At 39.5% G+C, this 27,337-nt stretch overlaps 1 protein-coding gene across 1 annotated transcript in view; it reads left to right on the top strand.

Moving 5' to 3' along the window:
- Nucleotides 1-23,476, top strand: part of NWD2 (NACHT and WD repeat domain containing 2) — a 140,123-nt gene extending 116,647 nt beyond the window's left edge. The window contains exons 4-7 of the mRNA XM_006918941.1: nt 5,758-5,961; nt 7,957-8,101; nt 12,700-13,289; nt 17,294-23,476. Of these exons, the coding sequence (XP_006919003.1) occupies nt 5,758-5,961; nt 7,957-8,101; nt 12,700-13,289; nt 17,294-21,226 (4,872 nt within the window). The 3' untranslated portion in view covers nt 21,227-23,476. The remainder of the gene's footprint in view (nt 1-5,757; nt 5,962-7,956; nt 8,102-12,699; nt 13,290-17,293) is intronic.
- Nucleotides 23,477-27,337: the final 3,861 nt, after the last annotated feature.

Raw genomic sequence — 27,337 nt, 5'->3', positions numbered from 1 at the left:
AGAGTCCTGTGCCTCTTCTTGATCGCTGTATTACTAAGCCTCAGACATTGCCTGATGCCTAATAAATGTTCAAATATATTTGGAGAGAGAGAGAGAGGGAGAGGAGAGGAGAGGAGAGGAGGAGAAAGGAAGGGCAGAGAAAGAAAGGAAGGGAAGGGAAGGAAGGAAGGAAGGAAGGAAGGAAGGAAGGAAGGAAGGAAGAAAAAAAGGGAAGGGGAAGGGAGGGGAGGGGAGGGGAGGAGAGAAGAGGAGAGGAGAGGAGAGGAGAAAAGAAAAAAGAAAAGAAAAGAAAAGAAAGAGAAAAAAGAGAAAGATGTTATTGAATTAAGCACCCCGTATTCAAGTACTGATACCACTGTGTCTTCTTAAAGAAGGGGTCTTGGGCAAGCTAGCTGAGAGCTGTGAGCTTTGATGTCCTCTTCTGCAACTCACCCTACTTCACAGGATCGGGAACATTTAATGAGATTATGTATGAGGGAAAATTGTATATATCAATGTGGATTTTATTTTAATAATTAAAGAGGAAGCTTATAGAAAGGAAGGAATAGTCCCACCTGCCTTTAGTGGCTGAGTTAAGAGAAAGAGGGTGTTTACAGGATATGTGCTTCACCTTGCTATAGCACCAGCTGGGGTTGGGGTAGGTAGTTTCTCCATGTCCTTCCAGCTGTCCCTGTGAGTGATGGCTCATAAACAACAGCCCAGGGAGCACTGGCCCACCTCCCTACAAAGCATGACATCCAGAACCCCCAAGAGACTCTGCCCGCACCTCTTTCCTGACATCCCACAACAGACTACAGGTAAGGATGTGCTGAGGTCACTAACACTGTCAAGAACACCTTAATCCCTCTGTCCCATTTACTACAATAAAAACTGCATACCATCAGACTCAGATCCCAAAGATTCTCAAATTCCAAGCCCAGGCAGAACTAACTGCACGTAAAGAGCAGAGTGGGGCTAGGGGAATCACTGTTTGCCCAATGGAAAAGAAAAAATCACCTGAGGGGTTAGAAAAGGTTATCTCTAAGCCTTTGAAAGCAGTGGTTTAGATGTATCTATATCAGCATATAAAGAAGACAAGGAAGATACAAAAAGTAGAAAGTCCTTTTATGTTTAAGTTCCCTGTTATAAGAAACTCTACAGTTCATAAAATATTTTTTAATTGAGGTGAAAGTCATATAACGTAAAATTAACCTTTTAAAGTAAACGATCCTGTGGAATTTAGTACATTTACAATGTTGAGCAACGGCCACCCATATCTAGTTCCACAGCATTTGGAAGTATTTCTTATGCTAGAATTTTACATGCAGAAACTATAGTTAAAGTATTAGAAAATTTTCTTAGACATTTCATCTATTCAGACTTAACTCCCAGATTGTATTTGAGCATTCAGTTGTGCTCCCTGCCTAACTAATCTATCTTCACTGTTCCAGAATGGGCCAATTTAAATATATTTTCACATTTGATTAGGTGGGTAGGAGGGATGATTATGCATTTCTTCAGACAGGTGAAATTCCATATATTTATGTTCATTTGTGTATTGACAGAGTGTTTAAATAATTAAATAAAAAGTTGAAAATTATTTCAGACACATGGATTTCTTTCATACAGGTTACACAGGCAGACTGATCAGTGGTATAACTAATAAACATGGACCTCAATGCAAAATGAAATATAATCCCTCAACTCTCCAGCAAATTTCTTCTGCAAACTAGCAAAGTTAGTTTAGCTAAGCAAAGAAATGAATTTCGTAAACACTGTGGTCAGAAGGATGTGTAAAATCTGTTTCTCTTTCGGTGGTGGGAGTGAATATTCTGTCGTCCATGAACAATGAAGGATGCCTTCTTGCTCACACTTTCTGTAGCTACCCTAGGGTCATCCATGCACACTCCTCATGGCTACAGAACTAAGAAATAGGCTGATTAGGAAACCAACACTGGACTCCGTCTTGCCACTTCCACTCTTACTGTCAACCTCTTAGACTGGTCCCGCATCTCCACGCCTGCTCTGAGCCACTGACCACATGAGCTGGACTTTGCCACTGAGTTGGACTCTTTCTCTAAATTGGTTCTCTCTGGCCCTGGTAAATACAGACACTCATTTGTGTTACCTTAGAACTGTAACCACATAGAAGCCAAAAGAGTCTTCTTGAAAAATGGGGTGGCAAACTTCTCTTTTGCCAGTTCCCTTCTTCTGTTTCTCAAACAGCAAGACAAGACTGAGTGAGGCAGGATGCTGTCTTAGATGCTCGAAAAGTAATTGCTTCATGATTTATGAGCACTCCACCTAACGGAGGAATCAATAGAGAGAAGGAGAATGCTTAGGGAGAACAATCCAATAAATAACTTTAAGCCTATAGTACATTATTACTTTTCTGAAGTTCTGTATTACCACTTTATACATAGTAGGTACTCGATATGTATTTGTTATTTGAATTGGATGAGGATATTTTTTCTTCTTTAGTAATCTCTTCTCTAAGGGACATTTTGCCTTACTATATTGATTAAATAATTGTAGTATTTGATGCCAGCTGTTCAACTCAAATAAATAATTATTTTTAAATAGCCTTTGATTTTTGTAGTGATCTGCTGTATTCCCCATCCTGTCCCTTTGGAGTTCGCTGGTCATCGCTCATGAGACCACGTACGCACTACCTATCCATTGCAATGGTTCTCGAATTTCAGATTCATTTATAATCTCATCTTAAAATCCAGATTCCTAGACTCCCCAACCACAATGTCCTTTAGGTCTGAGAAGGGATCCAGTAACTTATGTTTTCACAAGCACCCTGGGTGATCCAGGTGCAGGTAATCCATGGAGCACATTTTAGAAACTTCTATGGATTTGACCCTGCCCTTGACTCTGGAAGCAGCCTTATTTAGAGCAGAGAGAAGATGAAGAACTAACAGTTCGTAAATTGCCAGTGTGGTGATGATGCTCTGCTCTTGGGCATCATCTTGTTTCATTAGTCATTATTTTGTCTCCTTTGATACTTCATGCCCCAAATCTAGCCTCGGATATTGGTATCTGAGTTGATAATCTTGCTGGGCTTCACTGTCTGCTAGACAGAGAATTGTCAATTACTAAATCCCATATTTAATGTTCTGCCTGTCCACCAGATCCTCCAACCATGGCCAAGATCCACCAGTATGCCTTTTTTGGATTCCAGTGACTCCTGCTTGGAAATCTTTCTTATGGCATACCTTGCTCAATGAGTTTTCCAGATGGCTCATCCCAGCACTAAAACCTCACTCTTCATGACAGTCAGCCCTTACTGAGTATGCTGACTATCCTTCTTCAGAATCATCCAAGGGGAACAGGATAATCGCCAGGCTGGCTACCCTAAAAAAGATCATGTCCCTCTGTGTCTGTGGCAGAATGAGAGGTTGTGTCTGCTCATTTACCCAAGTTTAACATAAGAGATTTTATAGGAGGAAAGTGAGAAACAACTCAAAATAACATTATTTTTGTTGCATACAGCCTATTGTCAAGAAGAACCCAAAATAAATGCAAATTAAAATAAAAATGTTCTTAATTGGCCTACAGGCTGACACATTGGAGTTAGAACACCCTTCTCTCAAAGGAACCCACTATAAACCCTCGTTTACCATAATAGAGAGCAATGATGTGGAGTTTCTCCATTCAAGTCCTTTCCAAAGGGATTTGTGAAGCTAAAGAGAACAGACAGGTTGTTTATGCAGCCAAAAAGAACAAACAGATTGTATTCCCTCCTGCTTCGTCACTGAGGTTCATAGTGAGGAGACCTGAGCTTGAAACAGTGAGTTCAGTAAGCCACAGTCACCTTCGGTAAAACCAGTTAGATGAGATGAATTATGTCCCAAGGAGAGAGAGAGGGCATGGCCCAATCAAGGATGTATCTAAACAGTACATGTTAAAAGACCATGAGCTGAAATGAGGCTTGCCAACAAAGCTGGTACCATCCCAAATTGTTACTCCACCTGTTGAGAGCTGAACTATTATCCTTGAATACAAGAAAAAGCTTCAGATAAGAATAGAACGAACTCTTAGGATTTCTTTCTCTGTCTTCGTTTCTTCATTTATTCAACAAATATGTTTTTTAATATTTTCTATGTGCTAGGAACAAACAGCTCTGGTCTCTGCCCTCATGGGGTTTACCATTTTGTAATGGAGTTTAGGTCATGAATTTGTTTTGGACACAGATCTGTCCAGGACTTTTATTCTCTCGCCTGCCTTTAGGAGATGAAAAGAACACTGGGTATTATGGTGATAAGAATAGAGGTAGTAAGAAGTACCCTAAGGAAGGCAAACTGTAATTCACATTCCAGTCACACTCCTTGGGTAAGCAAGGCTTGAAGTTCATGGTAAAGGTGCTAGTTAACAGAAGGAAAGGATGCAGATGCCTTAACCAGAAATCTTTTCATGGATACTATAATGCAGACAAACTTGCCTTCAATAATATAGATTTGTGTTAGAGTTTATTTGTGTTCTTTCCTTGTTTCTACTACATAAGTCATTGAAGATTAATTGAAATACCAGGTGCTATTAAGCTAATATTTTTATTAGCTTAAACCAGTGGTTTAGGCACCCAGAGGGCTTGCTAAAACACAGACTGCTCAGCCCTATGCCCAGAGTTTCTGATTCAGCAGGTCCAGGATGGAGCCTGAGAATTTGCATGCCTAACATGTTCCCATGTGTCACAATGCTGCTAGTCCAAGGACCACACTTTGGGCTTATGTAAACATTTAGAGGAGTGTAGAGAGCATTGATAAGTTGGAAATTTTTAAATATCTGGTGTTCTTCTCCCTACAAAATAATACACATGTATCGCCCCCAAAAACATGTATTTTTAATTAAAAAAGCCATTGATAACCTTGCTATGTATTCTCATAAAATCTTTTATGTGTATATGTGTGTTTGTATATGTACATAAACCATATTCTCATATATATGATAATTTACATATGAACTATTGGAATCATCTAGTACATACTGTTTTGTAACTTACCTTTTCAATTAATAGTATACTATAAACATTTTTCCATGTCAATACAGTTCTAGAACATAATTTGGTACATTTAAATAGAGATACCATAAATATTTTAATGTTCCCTTTTGCTGGGCAATTAGGTGGTTATACCAGCTCTTTACCGTTAAAACAGGTTCGAGCATAAATAATCCAGTAAGTCTTCATGTATGTCCTTAATTATTCTGTAAAGATTAATTCCCAGAAGAAAAATTGCCAAAAATTATATGGATTTTTTTAATATGTATTGCCAGAATACCTTTCAAAGAAACATTGGATCCATTTACACACTATCGGCACTATGTGGATATTTCTCACACCCCCACATAACACTGAGCACATTTTTTTTCTTTGCTAATTTAATAAGGAGAATATGGTATCTTTTTTATATTTTTAGTTGTTTTCAGTTACCAGTGGTGTTGGTAGTTGTATCATTCAATAATTTCACACTTCATTCATTTGTAGCTTTGTAAAATAAATTTACTACAAAATTCTGTATTTTGAAATTGTCTATGATGTGCAATCTCATTTCTCAGTATGTGAAGAATTCGTTATAATTACAATATAATTGATATAGTTTTACTTATGAAGTAATCCATGGAGAAAAAGTATCCACTGCGATTAAAAGAGAAAACTGATGGAACAATGTATCCTGTAGTCTATTTGTTAATATTCATTGAGTGACCACATGATGTAAATATTAAAATGAATTTTTCTAGTGACACACTAAACTGAACTTTCTTGTTGATACACAGGGACTATTAGGTGAAAAATATGGGAACATCCGAATCCCTGGAGAAGTGGAAGCCTCAGAGTTTGAAATGATCTTGGATGCTGCCATAGAAGCGAAGCTGGAGACCAAGTTACTGGAAGAATGGTACTGTCGAGATGAGAACTCGGTGCCAGCAGCTTATTACCTCAGACCCAAATCAGAAATGCTGAAAAGCAATAAAAATGCAGTAAGTTACCTTTCTCTGCAAAGTATGTATCTGTCCATTACTTTAAACTGTTATATCATCCAGGAGTGTTTTTCTCCACAGAAAAGGCACAGTAGACAAAGTCATTCTGCCTTGGGCCCTAAATTTCTTTTTAATAATGATATTCAAAACTAAGAAAACTTCTACTTTTTGACTCTTTTTTAGCACCTTAGATTCTCCTTCTAGGGTCATTTTCTTCTTCCTGAAGTACATCTTTTGAAAGTTCCACTAATTAAGGCCTACTAGAGATAAACTCTTTCAGTGTTTGTTTAACTGAAAATATTCTTATTTTTCCCATTTCGCTAGCTGTCACTTATTAATCCTGATTGACACATGTTATATTTCTAATGTGTGTGAATTCATGTATTCTATCAGTTCTGGAAAATTCTCAGCCACCATCTCATCAAATAACGTCTATTTCCTCTGTTCTTTCCTTTTTGCTATTTAATTAGATGTACATTAGACCATCTCAGTTTATCTTCCATATCTCTTCATTCTCTTTCACATTATCAATTTCCTTATCTCTCTGTGCTGCTTTCCAGAAGCTTATTTGAGATCTATTTTCTAGTTCACCAATTTTTTCTTCAGCTGTGTCTATTCTGTCCATACATTGAGTTTTCAAGTTCAACCATTATATTTTTAATTTGAGAAAGATTTTTTGTTTGTTCGTTTGGTGGGGTGGTCTTTTTAAATCTGCCTAACAATTTTATAGTCTCTCATTTTTTAATTCAATACTTTTCCTTTAACATTTCAAACACAGCTAATTTATATTCTTACATCTTAAATAGAATCTTGTCATGACGTCGATTCAAGCATGAGTATGATGGAAATATTGTTGTTTCCTCTCCACCATGGTTTCCAAATGTATCTACTATGTGTCCCTGAAAGCGAATGAAGGAGAAAGAGAAAAAGGGTGGGCCTATTCATTGCATGGAATTTTTAGAGAGATTGAAAAGAAGGCATAGATTCCATCCCTATTCCAAAGAGAACATCCTTAATACATTTAGCACCCAGGCATCTCCAAGAAGAGGAAAGCCCTAGGTTCGTGACAGTTCTTCACTTAAGGACTGTGTATATTGGTCATTCTGATATTTAACATAAAGCATTTTCATAGTTCATGCAATATGAAATGTCAGAATTCCTGATTTTTCTTCTCCCTTAACACTCATTAATCAAATTATCTGCAAGAATATTGCTTCTCTGAAGAGGAATATTGGGGTAAACCCAAATATTCGGATAAGCCCAGATTATGCCATATTTAACTGGCATAATTCTCAGTTAAATATTCCAGGAGTCAACATAAATATAGCTATCAGGAAGCATGATACCTCAAGAAACCAGGTTTGCACAGTGGTTTGAGAGCACTTGATCATATGTTACTATTTAATCGGCTTTAGTTGTTCCTTCTTCATTTGATTCTATGATCCTCTAGGGGAATTTATATTTTCCTCTAAACTTGACAAGATATTTCTGCAGAAACTATTGTTAAATAAATGAACGTATGAATGAGATTATCATCAAGACTCTATAAGTGTTACTTTCTTGGTAGGCAATCCTCCTACTATACTTTCTAGAGGATCATAAAAACAAATGATGAAGAAACAACTAAAGACAATTAAATTGTAATAAACGTACCTCTCCTTTAACTTTCCCCTTTAGAGGATAATGAAGAGATGATTTTGTAATGGCACTTGTACAAAACTCAAGAGAGAAATACATGGTATAATAAGAAAGCCCAAAAAACAAATCCTGTTTGAATTCACATCCTTGTGTAACTTGGGCAAGTTCACAGATAACATGGAAATAATTTCTAACGTTTATGGTTAGTGGGAGTATTAAATGAGATACTGTCTGTTAAGCACATATCATAGTATTGGCACATAGTAAACCCTCAAATAATAAGAGTTCTTTTACTCTTAAATATTAGGTTTTCTTGATGATTTTTAAGACAACTATCTCACTTTTACATTTCCATAGGTGCAGCCTTCTGCCAATGCTGAGAATGAGAAGTCCTGGCAAGAGATATCAGATGAGATCAAGAAGATATTTAAGGCTGCTGTAAAACTGTTACATGACAAGGGGAAAATGAAACACAGCCAAGCTAAGAGGTACCTGTTCTCAGGTAATTTTTATACATCATTAGTACACTAAAGAACAAATGAATAATAGATGCATTCGTTGCTTCTCTTCGATGGTTCTGCAAATTTAATTTCATACACTACCTGGAGAAATTTAATTTTTCTAAATATTTCTATCTCTTGGAGATACAAGTATTCTCTTGTTTTAACTCATAGATAAGAATTTACTTGAGGACTTCTCCAGAAAATATGATTTTAAAAGAAGTCAGAGGAGGCTGGATATAATAGACCAAACTTTGTCAGGGTTTCTCAGTTCAATTGTTGGTTCATTCATTCACTCACTTACTAATTCAGCAAAAATGTATTGAGTGCCTACTATGTGTCAGGCACTAAGGATACAACAGTGCATAAGAATACAAGGTCTCTGCTCTTCCGGAACTTATGTGTTAGTAGGGAAAAATAAAAGGCAAGCGATCAAATAAATGAACAAGATCATTTCAGAAAGGATAAGTGCTACGAATAAAATGAAACACAGAAATAGGATAATAGGGATTGATGAAGGATGCAGGGGTCCAGATTTAGATGGAGTGGGCAATAAGGAGATGACTTTTGAGCTGAATGACAGAAGGAATCAGAGCCAGCAGTGCTGTATCTAAGACAGAGAATTCCTGGCAGAGGGATTATCAGGTTCAAGATCTCAAAGACAAGAATATGCTTATCAAGTTCTAAAAACAGGAAGATTAGGGAGAGATAAGGTCAGAAGGTAGGCATAACATAACTTTATTTATTAAGATCTTATGTTTTATTCTGGGTAAGATGGAAAGCCATCAGAGATTGTGAAGTAAGAGAGTAGCAGGAGTAATTTAATCTTAAAATAAAAATTTCCCCAGCTGGTAAGCAGAGACCACTTGTCTACCTTTCTCAGCCATAGAAAGGAGGCTTTATTTTTAGAAGTTGCACAGGAAACCACAAATCTGAAAGAATGTGCCAGTTTTCAGGGGACAAACACTACCGAGTAAAATTAATTAAATATGTAGCATTTATTTCGAAAGTTGATAGTAAAGAACAATTGAGGAAAAGCGATAGTATTTGCATCTTCGGGTTGGTTTTGTGAATGGCTTGGCCAAATAATTTTTAAAAATTTGTTCTCTGGAAGCTGTCAAAAACTAGGTCTTATGTTAGGTCTCTCTGAAAATGTTAACATTGGCAGGAATAAGTGCTATCTTTAGAAAATACAGATTAACAAATACCCTGTTCCTTTGGGACCTTTTTGATCCATTTTGAGGTTCTAGTTCTCCATCTTTATCAAAGGCAAAACCATCCTGTTTTAAAAAACATGCTGTGTTAGAAAAAAAATGCCCAGAGCAAAAGCTTCCTTATTCTTGATGTAAGAGACACCAGTTTGAGGAAGGTATTCTCTCATTTAGAATCACACAGCTGAAGTGTTCAAATAATTCATCGGCAAGCACTTTCTCCTAATTTTCTCCACACTAAAGAACTCTGTTCAAATGGATAGCCAAATGAAGATAAATAATTTCATACTATGTAGTACGAATTACTACAAGTGAACTGTTTTCTGCTGGGAGTTAAATATCTTAAAGATATACATGCTAAGAAAATGGTATCTATTTTACAATTCAAACTAATTTTAAGACCATGTGTGCATAATGAAAATTGCTGGAGAAGTGCCAGGTCCTTGAAATGAGTATACAGATGGCCACAACACAGTGTTTAGGGGCACTGACACCCATGCAGTCGAAAATCCACGTTAAGTGTTTGACTCCCCAAAAACTTGACTACTAATGCCCTACTGTTGACTGGAAGATTTATCAATAATATAAATATTCGATTAACCCATATTTTGCATGTTACATGTATTATATACTAGATTCTTGTAAGAAAGTAAGCTCCCATGCAGTCGAAAATCCACGTTAAGTGTTTGACTACCCAAAAACTTGACTACTAATGCCCTACTGTTGACCGGAAGATTTATCAATAACATAAATATTCGATTAACCCATATTTTGTATGTTATATGTATTATATACTATATTCTTGTAAGAAAGTAAGCTGGAGAAAAGAAAATGTTTTAAAAATCATAAGAAAATATGTTTATAGTACCGTATTTATTGAAAAAAATCCACATATAAGTGGACCTGCACTGTTCAAACCCATGTTATTATTCAAGGATCAACTGTAGAATAGTTAATGTTTTCAGAAATCTTAAAAATACCAATACTAGATAGAATCTGGAAAGATGTACTATTTATGGTTGAATGTAATGTTTCACAATACTTCCAGTTTCACCTTTTTAAGTAGCAGGAGAGGAAGTGAAATAAAATGGTGAACATCAAAACTGAGTGATCTAGGGGATAGTAGAGAGATCACGGCTTCATAAATAATAGTTGCCAGGGCTGGGCATCCCTTCCTACTGTTATCGTCATCAGGTGCTGTGACTAGTTAAATTTTAGGATGCTAAGAAAAATGCAAAGACAGAAGACAGATACTGTATAGTAGTCTCATAAGGAGGAGGGAGGTTTATAACATTTATAGACAATTAAATATCAGAAAGTATTCACAAAAGTCCCCTAAAATCACAAGGATGCACTTTGCTTCTAAAAATAACTATGAAGTTGACTTAATCTCAGATGACTCCTTTATTCAAGTATATTTATTAAGCCTATGCTATCAGCTAGGCACTCATGTACAGCCTCTTTTTTCCCCCTTGCCCAAGCTTAGATGGTTTGCCCATATCCTTTTTCATGTTGCATTTGTTATCAACACTCCTGTGACACACTCTTTTTTTTAGGTGATGACAATGTCAGTTAAGTTACAGTTGACTTGTTTTCTGAGAGTCAGAGGTAACAGTGCATATCTCTGATTATCATCCCATATGTATAGATACTATAGTTTCTTTCTCTTTATGATACTCAGAATGTAACACCTATCTAATCCTGTGTGGCCCCTAGCATTTTACACAAATGCTTAAAAAAGATATAGGCCAAAAAGCTACTTTCTGCAGAATCTCATAATGTTGAGATTTCTTGCATCTTCCCTCGTCTTCATTATAAAAAGTTCATACTCTTCTATAAAAAGAAGACAGACATTTGCTGTACAGGCTTCTTTAACTGGCCACTTTACCAACTTGCCTGATTAAAACCCTGTGTAAAACATACTGACGCAAGTGGAACAGTTACTCAGTACTGGTGGCTGTAAACATATCTTGTATACTTAAGTCACAATTTTTGATAAATTGATATTATTACTGAAAAAAATATATCATCATGAGAGTCCCACTAAAAGGCATCATTTTTAAATAAAATTCTCACTTTAATAGTCACTTTATAGACTACGAATATGTATTGATGTTTGAACTGTGGCCAGCACATTGACATGGTTTCAGCCTTCGGCCGGCCCAGGCTCGTGTATTCAGAACCCCACCTCTCCCCCCATGCTTCCATTGCGTCCTAGCTCAGTAGTCACCTCCTTTAGAAGGCCTTCCCACCTCTCCAAGTAGGTTAGAACCCCTGATTGTTTGCATCACACTATGTTGTTCTCCTTCACAGCATTAAAAACAATTATAATAAATTATTTGTGGGACTCTATGATTCACGTCTGTCATCCTCCACGGGACTATAAGCTCCATAATGGCTTTTTCTCTCAATATGGTCCGTTTTCTATCACCAGTGTGTTTTGAGCAACTAGCAGCGTGCCTAGCACATAGGTGCTCAGTTAAGACCAACTGGATGAAGGGAAGCAAAGAGGAAGGGAGAGAAGAAAGAACAGAGGGTGGGAAGGAGGACAGCCAATTTTAAAAGGCTGCTTGCCTTAAAATTCACTTCCATTGGTTTAATTTTCTCATTTATTTTTATTATTTCCTAAAATCATGCACAAGTAATGTTTTAATTACTGTAGATAAAGTTTTAAATGTTCTTATAGAGCCTCAAGTGCTTTACAATGTATATTTACTTGTATGTAAGCATATGTATTGTAAGCCAAAACATGATTTATCTTAGAATAAAGTTACATACTAAGTCATTTTTCTGTACCTATTCTGATGGATATAATGTGATTTAACAGTTACATAAATAATTAGATTAATCAATAGTCAGAACATGGTTATATTTTGAACATACTTTTATATTTATATTTAAACATATCTGTTTGGAGTACAATTGCACCTCAAGTAAAATGGCGAAGCTACATTGTAAAGGGGAGCCTGACAAGGAAGTCCTGAACTAGCTATGTCATTTGGCCTCTTCCTCATTCTTTCTCAGCCCCAATTCATCCCTGCTCTTCACTCATTGAACCCCTGAAGTCTGAGAGGAAAGCTAAGCAGGAACTTAAAATAATCAACTATAAACTTGGTATGCTTTCTTTCTAATGCGTATATCCAACCTCTCCCTCAGGCTGAGGAGGAAATTAAAGAATTTTATTTAAAATCTATTGTTCTAGGTTCCAGGCTGTCTAGGAAAACATAAACAGAAAATTAGAGAATTGAGAAATTATTCTATAGGTGACTCAGCTATACTCTATAAGCAAAATAATCTACCACTAGTGACTTGAAAGTTAAGTGCTGGAAATATGCATGTCTCTTCCTTGTTCTAGGCAATAAACTTGTCTTATTTTTTTTTTTTTTCAGCTATAGAGGACGAGTTTGACTTCGCTCTAGGAAAGCAAACTCCAGCATTCTTAAAGAAGTGTGTCTGCTACATTAGGAAAATTGCTAACATTGAGCGTTTTGTAAAAATCCCAGAGATGGGAAAATACATGGATATAACTGGAACAGAACCAAGGATTATTCGGGACCCAGAAGCCCAAGAGAAGCTGATAAAACTCAGGGATGAATTTATTCCTACCATTGTTGCATCTTCTAATCTGAGAGTGTATACATCTGTTACTCATTGTGACATGAAACTAGGCTATTCCCAGGAAATAGAAAATCATTACATAGAAGGACTTGGTAAACAATTTTATGAGGACATGATTGATATAATTCAGGCAACCGTACAGCAGAATTTTGACACCGAAACTGATACACTCTATGATGAAATCCTCCAGCATTCATCATTATGTAAAACATATGCCTCTTTCTACGAGTACAAATGTGAATCGCTAAACATAGTGCATAAATACATCCTTCCAAGCAAAACTGGGCACATCAATCCACTTGTTATATATGGTGGACCGTGTACAGGGAAGACCCTTCTGCTAGCTGAAGCAGCAAAGAAGGTAAAAGACTATTCTTTTACACATATTTTTGTAAAAATTTTAACTTTGGGGAAAATATCAATTGTTCAAAATAATGTCGATTTTCTGTGTTTACTATCTGAATTATAATTAGTCTTTTCAGATGGACACTTCAGTGTTCCTCTTTTGCTAGTAGAATAGTCATATAGAAAGACTAGGACTCATGGGGTGTAATTATAGAATAGCTTTATTTTTTCCTCCCACTGTTCAAACTCATGTTGTGGGGCTAGCTTTCACTGGGATGGAAAGTAGAGCAGATCTCACAACTCTTCTCATCCCTCAGCAAACACAACCCTCCAGCTGCTTCTGGACATGAAATCAATCTCAATTTGGCAATTAATATGTCCAGTCTAAGATGGAAATTAAAAATGCAGTCTACATTTCTCTCCCCCAGCTGAGGCTTACCATAAGCAATCTATCTACAGTGGCGGATAAGGACATAGCCATTTTCTTCTTTTCTACATAGCACTTTTTCTCCTCTATCCCTAATCCCAGCCACATGTATGACCCCTAGAGGGTTGCAGTTCAGGCTTGGTAGGAAAGGTAAGGTGGCTAGAAAGTTCTTACCTGATCAGTACTATTCTGAACTGGGCTCTGCACTCTCTGGTCTTGGCAGGTGTTTAAAGCTGCCGCCCACCTCTTCTGAGGCCTTTTCATCATTTCCTGAAGGTCCATTCCCTCTACATCGCCTGTCCTCACTGAGCATTCCTCACCTACAGTTCCCTAGACATAGGAGAATGCATCTTTTTCTAGCTGGTCACTTCCTTGGCTCCTAAATATCCAGCAATGCATTTCAAAGTATCTCCTCCACAGTCCAGCATATTCTCTTAGATGGACCTGGGAATAACAGAACCAATGAAAATCTTTCTCAGCTCACTGTTTCCAGTGTCGACATCTGGCACATGGAAAACACTCAGGTATTTTTTTCTAAGAAATTCCAGCTCCGATGCAGCAGCTCTCCATCACTCCTCCATCAGAGCAGCCAGCCAGCCCTATTTCTCATATGTCTTCAGACACAGATGGCCATGACCCCCAGGCTGTAGGGAATACCCTATAAGTTGTCCATTGTGTCACCTTTCCCTAAGCTGGACAGACACAGATGGCCATGACCCCCAGGCTGTAGGGGGGATACCCTGTAAGTTGCCCATTGTGTCACCTTTCCCTAAGTGAGGGGTGGGCATCTCTCAGCCCTCCCCTTTGGGAGTAGGGTGGTGATAAATATTATCCACAACACCCTAATCTCCAACTTTTTTCTTGGCCCCTCAGATCTCTTTTTTAAGCTGAAGGTGGGTAGTCTATGAAAGGCAGCAAAACTGGTTCTCATGACACCCTTTCGAGTCCTGCATGAAGGCTGAAACCTTACCCTGGAAGGTGGTATCTATTGTCTTGGCAACTCACTCTAAAATGGACTAAACTAGTTCTGTTTTTAACCTTCTCACATTTAATATCAAAGTCTAATGGTTTATATGATCCCGATGTTACTTCAGAATCTCTGTATTGTGCTCCCCATGGTCACTCTCTTAAGAACAGAGCTTTCTTTAACTTCATGAACGTTCTCAATCTATCACATGCTACACAATCTCAATCAGGTCACCTTGAAGACAAGAGCAGGGACAGTTGTGTTGCACCTTGTGTGGGGGTAGGTTCCAAAGTAAGCTCACAGGTGAAAATCAGGTATACCAAAGTCCTTAGGAAGACCAAGTTACCATTTCTTAATATGCCAAGCCCAGCTACTGGTTTTCCTTCTCATGTTAGGAGATGCAGCTTTTCTTTAACTGAACACTAGATGAAGTGGCTGGCTTACATTTAGGGACCACATTGCATCAAAATAAGCGTGTGTGTATGTGGGTGTGCATGTGTGTGGATATCAGTCGTTGAACACCAATTTGTATGTGAATTTTCAAGCATTAGAATTATTCCGAGTGAGCAAAATAGTAACAGGAGCCCACGGAAACTGAAAACAATGAGGAAACGTTCCTATGTGCCATTTCACACTCGTTCTAGGGCTTTTTTTCCTTGTTGAGGAGGGAAGGGTAAAGGTTGGAGAGGCAAATATTGTTGACTTTGGCTAAGTTAAATGTGCATGTGATACAATCCCACATGCTCTAGCACGGGAGGTGAATGACCACATGGGATGTGCTGACAGGAGTGTAGCCATAAGCAATCCAAGGGGAGCAGTGTGGTGATGGTCAAGTTGATCAACTTGAAAACGGCTTTCTGAGCTCTCGCTGGTCTAGATATTTTGTCCAACTATTACAGTACATCTCTTCACATTCTGGGCCTCTGGACCCCCAAGGAGCCTTGCCTGTTTCTAGGTTCCCTGCCCGAACTTCTCTTACCTCTCCCCGAGGTAACATCTCCCCTCAACCACCAGCACCAACACCAACCTGTGTTCTCTTGTGACCTCGTATCCCTTATAATGCAGACACCTTGTGTCAATCTGTTATCTCCTGTGTACCCGACATTTCCATGGGGGTGAACTCATAATCATGACACTTTCTACAGATATCACACATTCAGTAGCATGCGATTAAGAGGAGAGAGGATGTAGTCACACAATCATCATAAGCAGTCCGCGTAGGGACCAACAATTGTGTTCTGTTTCTGATTTGCCACCAAAGGCAGCTGTAGGATGGCAGGATTATCTTCCTCCAAATCAGCTTCAACGGCTGGGGCTAAACAATGACAAGAAGATGCTTATTTCCCTTAATAGCTCATTCTGAAACTGACAGCCATAAATCTTTTCTAAACTTATTCATATTTTAATCTGAACTTTCTCTTAAGGGACCAAGTTTCATAAAAATAAAGTTTAGAATGTCTTATACTTTGATCATATTCCTTCTTGTTCTGCCTTTCCAGACAGAAAAATACTAAACTTAGTAACTCCTTTATATATTTTATCTCTTTAACTTCATGTGAGAGAGAGACAGAGAGAATGAGAGAGAGGAGAGAGAGAGAGAGAGAGAGAGCACGAGCATGCACACTACAAGTCAGATTAAGTTCTATGTTCTGCCTTTCCAGACAGAAAAATACTAAACTTACTAACTCCTTTACATATTTTATCTCTTTAACTTCATGAGAGAGAGAGAGACAGAGAGAATGAGAGGAGAGAGAGAGAGAGAGAGAGAGAGAGCGAGCATGCACACTACAAGTCAGATTAAGTTCTACTCCAGCTTCATCTGTCAGTAACAATTTAACTCTGAGCAAGTCATTTATCCAGCCTGGACCTCAGTTTCCTCTCCTGTTAAATGATACTGTAATTCCCATGTGCCCTGCAAAGAGATAATGTGAAGATCATGACTGCCTGTTTGTATAGTAAACTGTCTGTAATGAAGCACAATATAGCAAAACTCTTTTAACCAGCATTATATAGATTTTTATGACAATGATTAATAATCATAACGATGACACTATCTATAGCTTCAGAATACAGTAAGATGTTTCTGAATCATAAGAGATTATATTCAGTGTCATTTCAGTACTGAGTATTTCTTAAACTGGAAATTTGATCAGCATATATGGCATTATGTAATCTCAACTAATGAAAATATTTGACTCAATATATATCTAAATCATTATTTGATCTAGTCATTATACAAATACTTACTAAGCAACTACTATGTGCCAACAAACATGCCAGGAAATAGGAATCAGTGATGAAAAACTGACCATACAAGATATTCAGATTTACTGTTTATGAAACACTTTGTAACTTTTAGAATACAAGCTAAATTTTGCCTTACGGTTGAATAATACTATTATCATTATTTTATCATCTTAAGCAGAGTGATCCTGAGGGTCTCACCTATAGATTTTAGTTCATGAGCTTGGCGACAGCTCTTCGACCTTCTCAGCAAGTTTTTCCATTTCTTGGTTCTACACAACTTTCTGCGTGGTCAGAGTCTGACCTCCAGAGAGAAGAAAGGTCATAGTCTATGACCATGTGAATATAGGTTACCATTCTAAATGCCACCTTCACGTTTCAGGCTCATGGCTGGCTCCATGAAGACACAGGACCAGAATCTGACCCGGTCGTAGTTGTGCGATTTCTAGGCAGCATAGACATGAGGACTGACCTTCGGACTCTCCTCCTCAGCGTTTGTGAACAACTGGCAGTGAACTACCGGTGTCTGGTTCAGAGCTACCCTAAGAAGATACATGACCTCCGCGACTTGTTTATAAACCTCTTGAACGAGTCTTCATTGCAGAGACCTCTAGTAATAATATTCGATGCCCTCGAGCAGCTCTCAGAGAGTGACGAGGCCAGGAAGCTTTGGTGGCTCCCGGCTCACCTTCCCCGCTTCGTAAGGATCGTGCTCTCCACCCTGCCCAACAAACATGGGATCCTGCAGAAACTACGGTGCCTTATCCATGAAGAAAACAATTTCATCGAGCTGATTCCCCGAGACAGGAAGATGTGCAGCCAGGTCCTTAAACACCAGCTGCTGCGAGTCAAAAGGAAGGTCACATCGGGCCAACAGATCTACGTGAACAACGCATTCTCCAAGTGCACGCTGCCCATGTTTGTGAACCTGACCTTCAGGGAGGTGAGGTATTGGCGATCCCACAAAGACGTCGACGAATCCTCGCTCTGTGTCACTGTTCATGAAAGTATAGAGCAGCTATTCTGGTCCTTGGAGAAGAAATGTGGTCAGAAACTGGTCTCCAGGGCTCTCGGTTACATCACCATGGCCAAAATGGGTTTGAGTGATATGGAACTGGAGGACGTGTTGGCCCTAGACAACAGCGTTATGAATGAGCTCCATGAGAACGCCAGGCCCAGCAATCCCCTGAGAGTCCCTTATTTGTACATCGCAAGGCTCAAGGAGGGTCTCAGTGGCTACTTAATAGAAAGACATGTGAAGAACGTCACACTCCTGGTCTGGGCCAACAGACACCTGCAGCTCATAGCCCAGAAGCTATACCTGCAGAACGACAGTGACCTGCGTGAGATGCACACCATCCTAGCAGATTACTTTCTGGGGGTCTGGTCAGGGGGCAGGAGAAAAGCTTTCTGCCTTGAAGACCCCTACGTGAATGGCTGTCTTGACTTGGAGAACAGAAGCCTGCTTGAGGAAGAAAAACATTTCATGGAACAGGCTTCTTTTGACAGGCAGGCCCCTGACCAACCCTGGGTTTTCCAGTGCAATCCACTGGAACCTGACATCTTTTTCGTCAATCATCGGAAAATGTCGGAGCTCTTGTACCACTTGACGAGGTGTGGAAAGACCGATGACCTGCTTTACGGCATCATCATGAACTTCAGCTGGCTCTACACCATGATCAAAATTGGCCAGTTCGACAAAGTGCTTTCAGATATCGAGCTGGCTTACAACTGCTCCCAAGAGAAGGAGCTGAAGTTCCTGGCAAGCACCCTCCGTAGCATCAAAAACAAGGTCATTGCATTTCCCGGCTCCCTTTCAGCAGAGCTTCAGCAAAGACTGCTGCCTGTTGTAAGTTCCCTGCCCAAACTGAGACACCTCCTTCTAGAGTGTGACAAAGACGGGCCCAAATATTGCTCCATCGTGCCATTACATTCATCCATGGATGTGACATATAGTCCAGAGCGTCTTCCCTTATCATCTAGTCACCTACATGTCACTGAGATTCTGCCTACCTGTAACCCCAGTACTGTCCTCACAGCTTTAGAAAATGGTTCTATCAGCACGTGGGATGTAGAGACTCGTCAGCTTCTCAGGCAAATCACAACAGCCCAGTCTGTCATCCTGGGCATGAAACTCACCAGTGACGAAAAGTATCTTGTAGTGGCTACGACAAATAACACCTTGTTGATTTATGACAATGTAAATTCTTGTCTCCTGTCTGAAGTGGAAATCAAAGGGACCAAGCATGGGGGTGGCTCCACCTACATCAATGGTTTTACACTGTCTGCCAACCATGCCCTTGCATGGCTCGAAGCCAGCAAAGATGTCACTGTCATTGATCTGCTCTACGGATGGCCCCTTTACCAGTTCCACTGCTGGTATGAAGTGACTTGTGTCCAGTGCTCTCTGGACGGTGTGTATGCTTTCTGTGGACAGTACCTGAACACCACTACCATATTTCATTTAGGGAGTGGAGAAAAGTTATGTACGGTAACATCTGATTTTTCAGGTGGGTTTGTGAAGTTTCTTCTTATCTTGGACACGGCTCAAGAAATGGTCATGGTAGATAGTGAGGGAAGTCTCTCTGTTTGGAACACTGAGGACATGTCCAACCCCCAGCTGACTGATGACTTTGACTGCCGGAGAGAAGACAGCGAGGTGGTCAGCATTGAACTTTCAGAGGACCAAAGTGCAATTCTGATCTGCAAAGCTCTCAGCATTGAGCTCTTAGACACCGGCATGTGGAAGGTAGCTGAAAAGTTTAGAGCTAAGCACAACGAACGCTTTATATCTGCTGTGTTGTCCAAAAATGGAGATTGCATCATCGCGACCATGGAAAATACCTCAGCCGTGTTTTTTTGGAGGCGGGACACAGGACAATGCATGGCAAGCTTACAGGAAATCTCAGGTACCATAGTTAAGTTGGTGAAATCCAGTCACCACAATATGCTACTATCTTTATCAACCAGTGGTGTTCTTTCCATCTGGGACATAGATATAATCACAGCTATGTCCAACATAGATAAGACTGGAAAACCCATTCAAAGTCTGGTGTTACCTACTAGAGGAGAAATCATTTATTCCCTCGATGGCTCTGATTGTGTTCATAAGTGGAACTTTAGCAATGGGTTCATCGAAGCAGTGTTTAAACACGAAGGAATAGTTGAACACTGCGTGTTGACATCCTCTGGAGATATAATGGTGACATCAGATGACAAAAGCAGCCAGTATGTCTGGCATACCAGCAGAGGTGAAAACCTCTTCCGGATTAATGGGCAGAGAATATCTCAGCTGCTAATCACACACAATGACCAGTTCGTGGTCTCTCTCTGTGAGGAAAATGCCTCGAGGGTTTGGAGACTGGCCACAGGCCACAGGGTCTGCAACATTCTGACCACATTGCAGAATGCCTTCATAACCTCTGCAAATACCTTCGTGGTGGGAATGACCAAAAGCAAAGTGCTGGCAGTCAGTCTGTGGACAGGAAGTATCACCAAGAAATTTTGCTGTGAAGATGGCACTACCATTGTGAATTTTAAACTGATACCCGACTGTCCTGACATCGTCGTGTTTATCACATCGACCGAGACAGTGAATATCTGGAGTCTGACGGATGAAGTGATCTGTCGCCGTGTGCAACTTCCTAACAACTTCTTGAAAAATCTAGAGGATTTTGAAATTTCTCCCAATGGAAAGCTAGGCATTATATCCCGGGGAGATGAAAATATCAACGTGCTGGATTTACACAGTGGTAAGTTACGGGTGATTCACGCTTCTGGCGTCATATGGCGGCAAAGGTTGTCTCGAGATGGTCGCTACCTGGTATACATTTGTTTCCGCAATGGGGAGGAAGAGGATGAAAACGGTGCAATATCCAGTTTAATTGTAATGAGACTAGCCGATGGCAAAAATATTGGTGCTTGTTCCCTTTACAAAACACCAACTTTTCTTGCTCTCTCACAGAGGCACCTGAACATCACTGTAGGTTTTGACGATGGGAGTATAGGGATATATACAGTGGTGGACCGTGTAGATGCTGCACTGAAAATTAAAATTGCCACTTCGAATAGCAGACAAATTTTCAACAATGCAACACAGACATCCAGGCCAAAATGTAATAGTTACTGTTTCAAAGTGTCTGTGGATTGCTTGTGGAGAGAGTCTACCGAGGTCTTTGCAAGAGACAGTCCCATCACAGTGAGTGACTCCACTGAGCCCAATGAGGCGACGCCCTCCAAGAAACACAATTCTTGCTATGACAGGGTGTGCTCTGCCCTGGAATCCAGGGGCCACAGTTATGCCTCAGACAACTGACACAATGTTTATCTTGCTCAGCAAAAATACATGATACACGTTCAAAAGAAAAAAAAAAAACTATCTTCTGTATCCCAAACAATAAACTACTCATCCTTAAAAGACAGCAAAGATGCTGGCGTTCCCCTGGTAATTAGTAACATGTTCATGAAATGTACGGAAAGGTGAAGCTAGTTTTGAGTTTGGTCTTTCTGTCAACATTTACCCAGGAATGAAATCTTGACAGAATTTCTAGAAATCATATTTAAACGGCTACAGCAACTGGAGGTTACAGGGTGGTTTTAAAATTGTGTGGGAAGAAGCAGCATATCTCATCCCATTGGTTCAGATGAAAGAGGCTAGAGACCATTTGGACTGAAACTAGTTCTATAGAAATTGTGAACACAGAGCTGTTTGATTTCAAAATGATTGTGTGGCCATAAGTAAACACAGCCTTAATCTCTCTTTACATTTTACAATCCTGACAACTGTGTAAAACCAGTCTGCAGATGGAAGGTCTCAAGGTGCAAAATAATGTAACAAAAATGCCTAGATGTACTCCCAGTTTCTCAAGAGAAAGGACATGAAATGTGAGGTCACAAACCGGACTGGGACAAGACCTGCCTACCATATCATAGGGCTACTGAACATGCAGAGTCAGTTTTCATAAAAATACAGTGGTGACAATTGCATGCGAGGGTTCCTGTACAGTGGAACATATGATTTTTAAAGCTATTTCCTGAGCTGCAAAAGAACACATTTAATAAGAAACCACAATATTTTCATGTCTTTTTGAAATGCCTGTTTGTGCTGGGTGTAAAGAAAGAAGAATTATAGAAAGGGCATTACAGATTTTGTCCAAACACCTGTTCATTTCTATCATTGCAGTAACAAAAGTCTGTGCTATTCAGTCAGTTGTATAGAAACATAAATTATTTCCTAAATCCCTGCAGTAAATCTTAATAGAAAGAAAGCTTTCTCAAGATGCCATCTATGAAATACTGATGACATTTGCCTTACTCTCATTCCTCCTCTTTCCTGTGTAAAATGCAGATAGATGACCAAATACTCTGGGAAAAACTGAATATGCCTGTCTTTGTGCTAAAATATTCCATAACTCTTAAGGGTGTCCAAAGGTTCTTTATTGTCCCTGTTTATAATCACTTTCTTACTTCTATACACTATATGGATGCTTCTTTATCTGTCACCCTTTCTGCTTGAGGACTCTTTGGAGACTTTTCTAGTCTTCTCTGTTTCAAAGCAGAAGCTGTGAAATGTATGAAACCTTTTTTAAAAACTATTTCATCTATTTAAGAGAAAATATTACATCCCAAAAAGGGAAAGTGATCTTCTTCCTTCCATATCCTCCACATGGCATGTCCTCGGATAACTTTCCAAAGGGTGTCAGTGGTGGTGGATTGGTTTGGTTTCATTTGAAAGTGGCAGTAGTGAACTGGAGTAGATGGAATAATGGACAAGGAACTGACTCGCTTTCGGTCCAGCTCTGCCAGGAACTCGTTGCGTACCTGTAGACAAATCTTTAACCTTCCCACAGTATTGTTTTTGTAAACTGAAAAATAAAGATTATAGTAGCATCTGCTATTGCCCTCCTACGGATGTTGGGGAGCAATGTAAGAAAAAAATACAGTGACATTATGATTGTTGATGCTAACGGGAGAAACAAAGTGCTCTAACTCATCGGGAATCCAAGTCAATTGTATTTCACTTTGGAAAGAGAAGTGATTCAGCTAGAAACACCTCACCTTATGGTGAAAGACTTTTTTTCAGTATGTTCCTCCTGGGCTGGCTACCAGCCAGGGAGGTGGTGGCCTAGAGAAGGCCCAGCCCACATACAGATCACCTGGAGTTGACTGTATGAGCCAATGCTTTTTTTTTTAGCTCTTCAGAGGCAGCACATCTTATTCCTGTCGTTATCATTTGGACCTCTATGCCACATATTTTTAAGATTTAAGATTTAATAGCCTAGATAGATTAAATGTTGTGTGTGAATGTTCTATGTAACAGCCAATAGAGTTTAACAAGTGACTTGAATGATTTTTCCTAACTTGTTTGCAACTGATAGCTCATATTGAATGTTTTTATGTAAACTTTGTATTGTTGGGAAGAATTACCCAATCAGAGATTTATATTTTCATAAATGTTACATTTAGTTAAATTTTGTTACAGAGTTGTTACATTAGAAAATTATTGCAGTCTTTAAACGATATACAGTCTGTGTATGTTTTGTTTGTATGAATAAAAGACAAACTATGGAGCTGTGTGGCATTTGTTTTTCTCCCCCAACTTAGACAGATGTAGTTAGTCAGCAATCATCATCCTCATCTTCATCATCATCATCATCATCATCATCATTTCAGGCTTACTGTATATCAGGCACTATTTTCAAAGCTTTACATGTACTAAACCATGTAATCTTCACAATAGCTTTATATGGTAGTTACTGTTAGTATTCCAAATTTACAGATGAAGTAACCTAGAAACACAGGTCCAGAGAAAATAGCTGAACAGGATTTCAATGTACCATGAATGTCTTTTTTGTCAACTTTCTCAAAGCACATAAAAGCATTTAATATCCAGTAGTCACTTACTAATAATGACCTATAAGATATTTTCTAACTTGCAGATGAGAAACCAACATAGGCTTTGAAGATCATGGGAGGTCTTTGCAAACTCTCAGGATTTGCAGGTGTACTGCCATAGTTGAGGTACTACTATTCATTTAGAAATATTTATTTGGGCATACGTTTTGCCAAAAATACAAAAGTTAATAAAATAGCTCATGCCTTCTAGGATTTCATAGTCTTAATGGGAAAACAGGAAGCAGTTCTACGTGCAAGGGACAGTGTGCTTCCCGCTGGGGTTGGGGATGGAAGTGGGAAGGATGATAACCGAGGAGTCATCCAACTCAAATTCCCTACAGGTAAGAGACCAGGGGGATCTATCCCATACCCACTTTTTCTATTTCTCATTTCTTAGATGGGAGAATCCAGTCCCACCCCCAATACAAACAATTTTTGACATGGCAGCAATGGAGAGCTTAAATGATGACAACTAGGAAATAATCAGGTGAAACATTTTATCGAGTTTCACAAAACAATCATTCTCAGAAACTTAAAATCGAGGTGTTAAAAAAAATGGAATATTCATCAGGTTTATTGCTTCCATCTTCATGTGGCTGAGACTGACTTCTATTTAAAATTTATCCCCATTGAAAATGATCCCATTACCCATACCGGGGAATTCCTTCTTGGATTCTAATCTAAATCCTTTACATTGAACTTTAAATGCTCTTCTCTTTCGGTTTGCTGAGAAAATGAAGAGGAGCTGACTGCCAATATTTCCATAAAAGCATTTCATGTACATGGGATTTGTTGTTTAACTAAGTATCTTCTATCCTAGGGTCAAAAACACAACAAATACCCAACGGTGATTTGAATATTAGTCTTATACAACTACTGCCATCCAGAATCGTATAATCTAAAGGAGATACAACTCCATCAGATGTAAAACAGACTATGATACAAAGTTGTTAATAAAAGTGAAAGCCAAGTGCTGAGGAGACACTGCAAAAGAGCAATTAACTCTGGGAATCAAAAAAGGTGGCCAAGAAGAGGTGACAGCTGAGGCTTGAAGGAGAGGTAGGACTTAGCCATTAGAATGTTAGAAAGACATTTCAGGTGAAGGAAGCTATATGAGCAAAAATAAGGAGAGTTGAAGCATATTTTGGGTGAGTTCAAATGCTATGCTGGGATTTTACACTTTATTCAGTAGTCAACAGGGAATCGTGAAAAAATTTTTGAGAATGGCCTGATCAGAATGCATTTTAGAATGACTCGGGCAGTACCATGTCAGATGGATTAGAGATGGAAGAGACTAGAAGCTGGGAAACCAGTAAAGAGCTTATTACAATAATCTGAAATAGGAAGTGTAAGAACTTGATCTTAGTACTGTGGCAGTGAGAATGCTAAGAGGGGGAGCAATTCAAGAGTGATTTCAGGGCTTAACTGACAGAGGTGGGTGATGAAAGAGAGGGAAAACAAATAATTCCAGTATCACCTGAAATTTGGTTGATAGCAAAGTTGCAAATGTGGAATGAATAGGTTAGGAGATGAAAGTTGGGGAAATAATAAAGTTGGATCTAGAGAGTTCAAAGGTTAAGACATCCATGCAGGCAATTCCAAATATGCTATCCATCCAACCAAGAAATCTGAGCTAAAGATGAGGAATCTACCAGTTATCTTTCTCAAAAGTCTAAAAGGCCTCACGTGGTGTGTGTGTGTAGCAAGTCAATACCATATACTTTTAAAATTTGTGTCTTTCTTTTTCAGAACTATATTGATGAATTTAGAATTATATTGAGAAATCTACTCGTTAGCTTTCCTATATTCTATGATCCATCGGTTGGAAACAATTTACATGCCAACAAAAACATGAAGGCACTTTAAAAAACTGAATGAATTATAGTGTTTTCATTTCCACATACGTCAAGCAAATTTTCTTCTGTATTTTTCACAAGGACCCCACAGGTCTCCATTTGGTACTCCTTGCGATCTGCAGGACCTACAGATTATACTTTGTATAGACACATCAGAGTGTTGGGTTTCAGTGTAGCAATGCACAAATTATACAACATTATAATGTGAGGTTACCAATAACACCACCACCTCTGGCTTTCTAGAATCCCTGCCTTTAGCAGATGAGGGTGACTTAATCAGACACTCGAGCAGACTAAGAGCAGTGGTTTGCAAACTGAACTGTGCATCACTTGTTAAAACAGATTTTTTTTTCACCCTCCCTACCCCCCACTATTCCTGAATTGATATGTTTGGGGTGGGGCCCAAGAATTTACATTTTTACCTAATTCGCCCCAGATGGTGCTTATTCTGCTAGTCTGGGAACCACACTTTAAAAACCAAGATGAATATCAAAGTCTTTGCGTTCAGAATAACCTGATAAATGTACCAATATCCTGTGGACATTACTAAAGTATCGGCTAGAAGTTGGACATGAAGGACATAAAGGGTTTGATCAGAAAATAATGTAAAACATCAATTTGTAAATGATGTAAAACGATATATGACTTTCCTCATAAATCTGTCATGTTAAAACATGCAGCTACTATGCGACTGGAAAGATTCAAAAAACGAGTTTTACTCCATAAAGGCGAATGTCGTGTAAACGGCCCTGGAGTCACTAAAGTGGACATACCGAAAACTAAGGGCAGTATCTGCATCTTTAAATAGTATTCTTGCTGTTGCGTCTCCAGCATCCTGTTTTTATCCTGCTTCTCCCTTGGATGAGTTGGAGGGGAAATAAAGAAGAGGGTAAGCTAGGTGGCGCAGTTGTTTAATACATTTTTCTGTCAAGCCCAGCGTTTATTTGGAGCACAGGTGAAAAGAATGGCCCATCCTAAAGAAGTATTTTAGGGTAAAGCAACAACTGTCCACCCACCTTAGGCGCATGGATTGCAACCAGTACCGGCGTGGACCTCAGTAGATTGGAAGAAGTGGTGCAGCCGAAGTCCAACACCCCAGGAAAAGAGAAGGACGGGGGGGCGGGGAAGCATGATTTCGTTGAATGCCCACTGTGGTCTTGAATATGCAGCGAGCCTGTGGAGCGTTTGCAGCTTCCCCCTGGGGAATTATCATCGTAGCGCCTGCGCTGATTCTTGGACCACCGATCTCAAAAGCAGGCTACAGTGCACACACCAAGTGTAAGGCGCTAATACCAGAACGGCAGGGGAAACAGAAAAACACATGTGCACGGCGGCGAGGGTACAGATCTATTTGTCAGGAGTCCATTTATTTATCTCCTCGCTTACGTCCAGAATCATAGGAAGCTCTCCTCTCCCGACAGCACATTAAAGTAGGCACCAAAAAGTTACCCAGCACGGGCAGGAGGCTGGCATGCAACCTGGCTGTGGGTGCTCAGCGGCCCGGCTCCTGGATTTTCTGCTTCAGAGCTCCCGGAAGGCCATTCCAGCTGCGAGAGGTCGAAAGCAGGATTCCAGGGGCTGGAGCTCGCGCCCTCGGTGCAGCCTGGGCACCGCTGGAGGAGCCGCGCGGCGCGGGTAAAGGGTTACACGTGCCGGGGAGGCTCGCACCGGGCCGG

This window comes from Pteropus alecto, unplaced genomic scaffold (genome assembly GCF_000325575.1).
Source record: "Pteropus alecto unplaced genomic scaffold, ASM32557v1 scaffold5, whole genome shotgun sequence".
NCBI classification, from domain to species: domain Eukaryota; kingdom Metazoa; phylum Chordata; class Mammalia; order Chiroptera; family Pteropodidae; genus Pteropus; species Pteropus alecto.
This window is presented reverse-complemented; position numbering and strand designations above follow the sequence as displayed.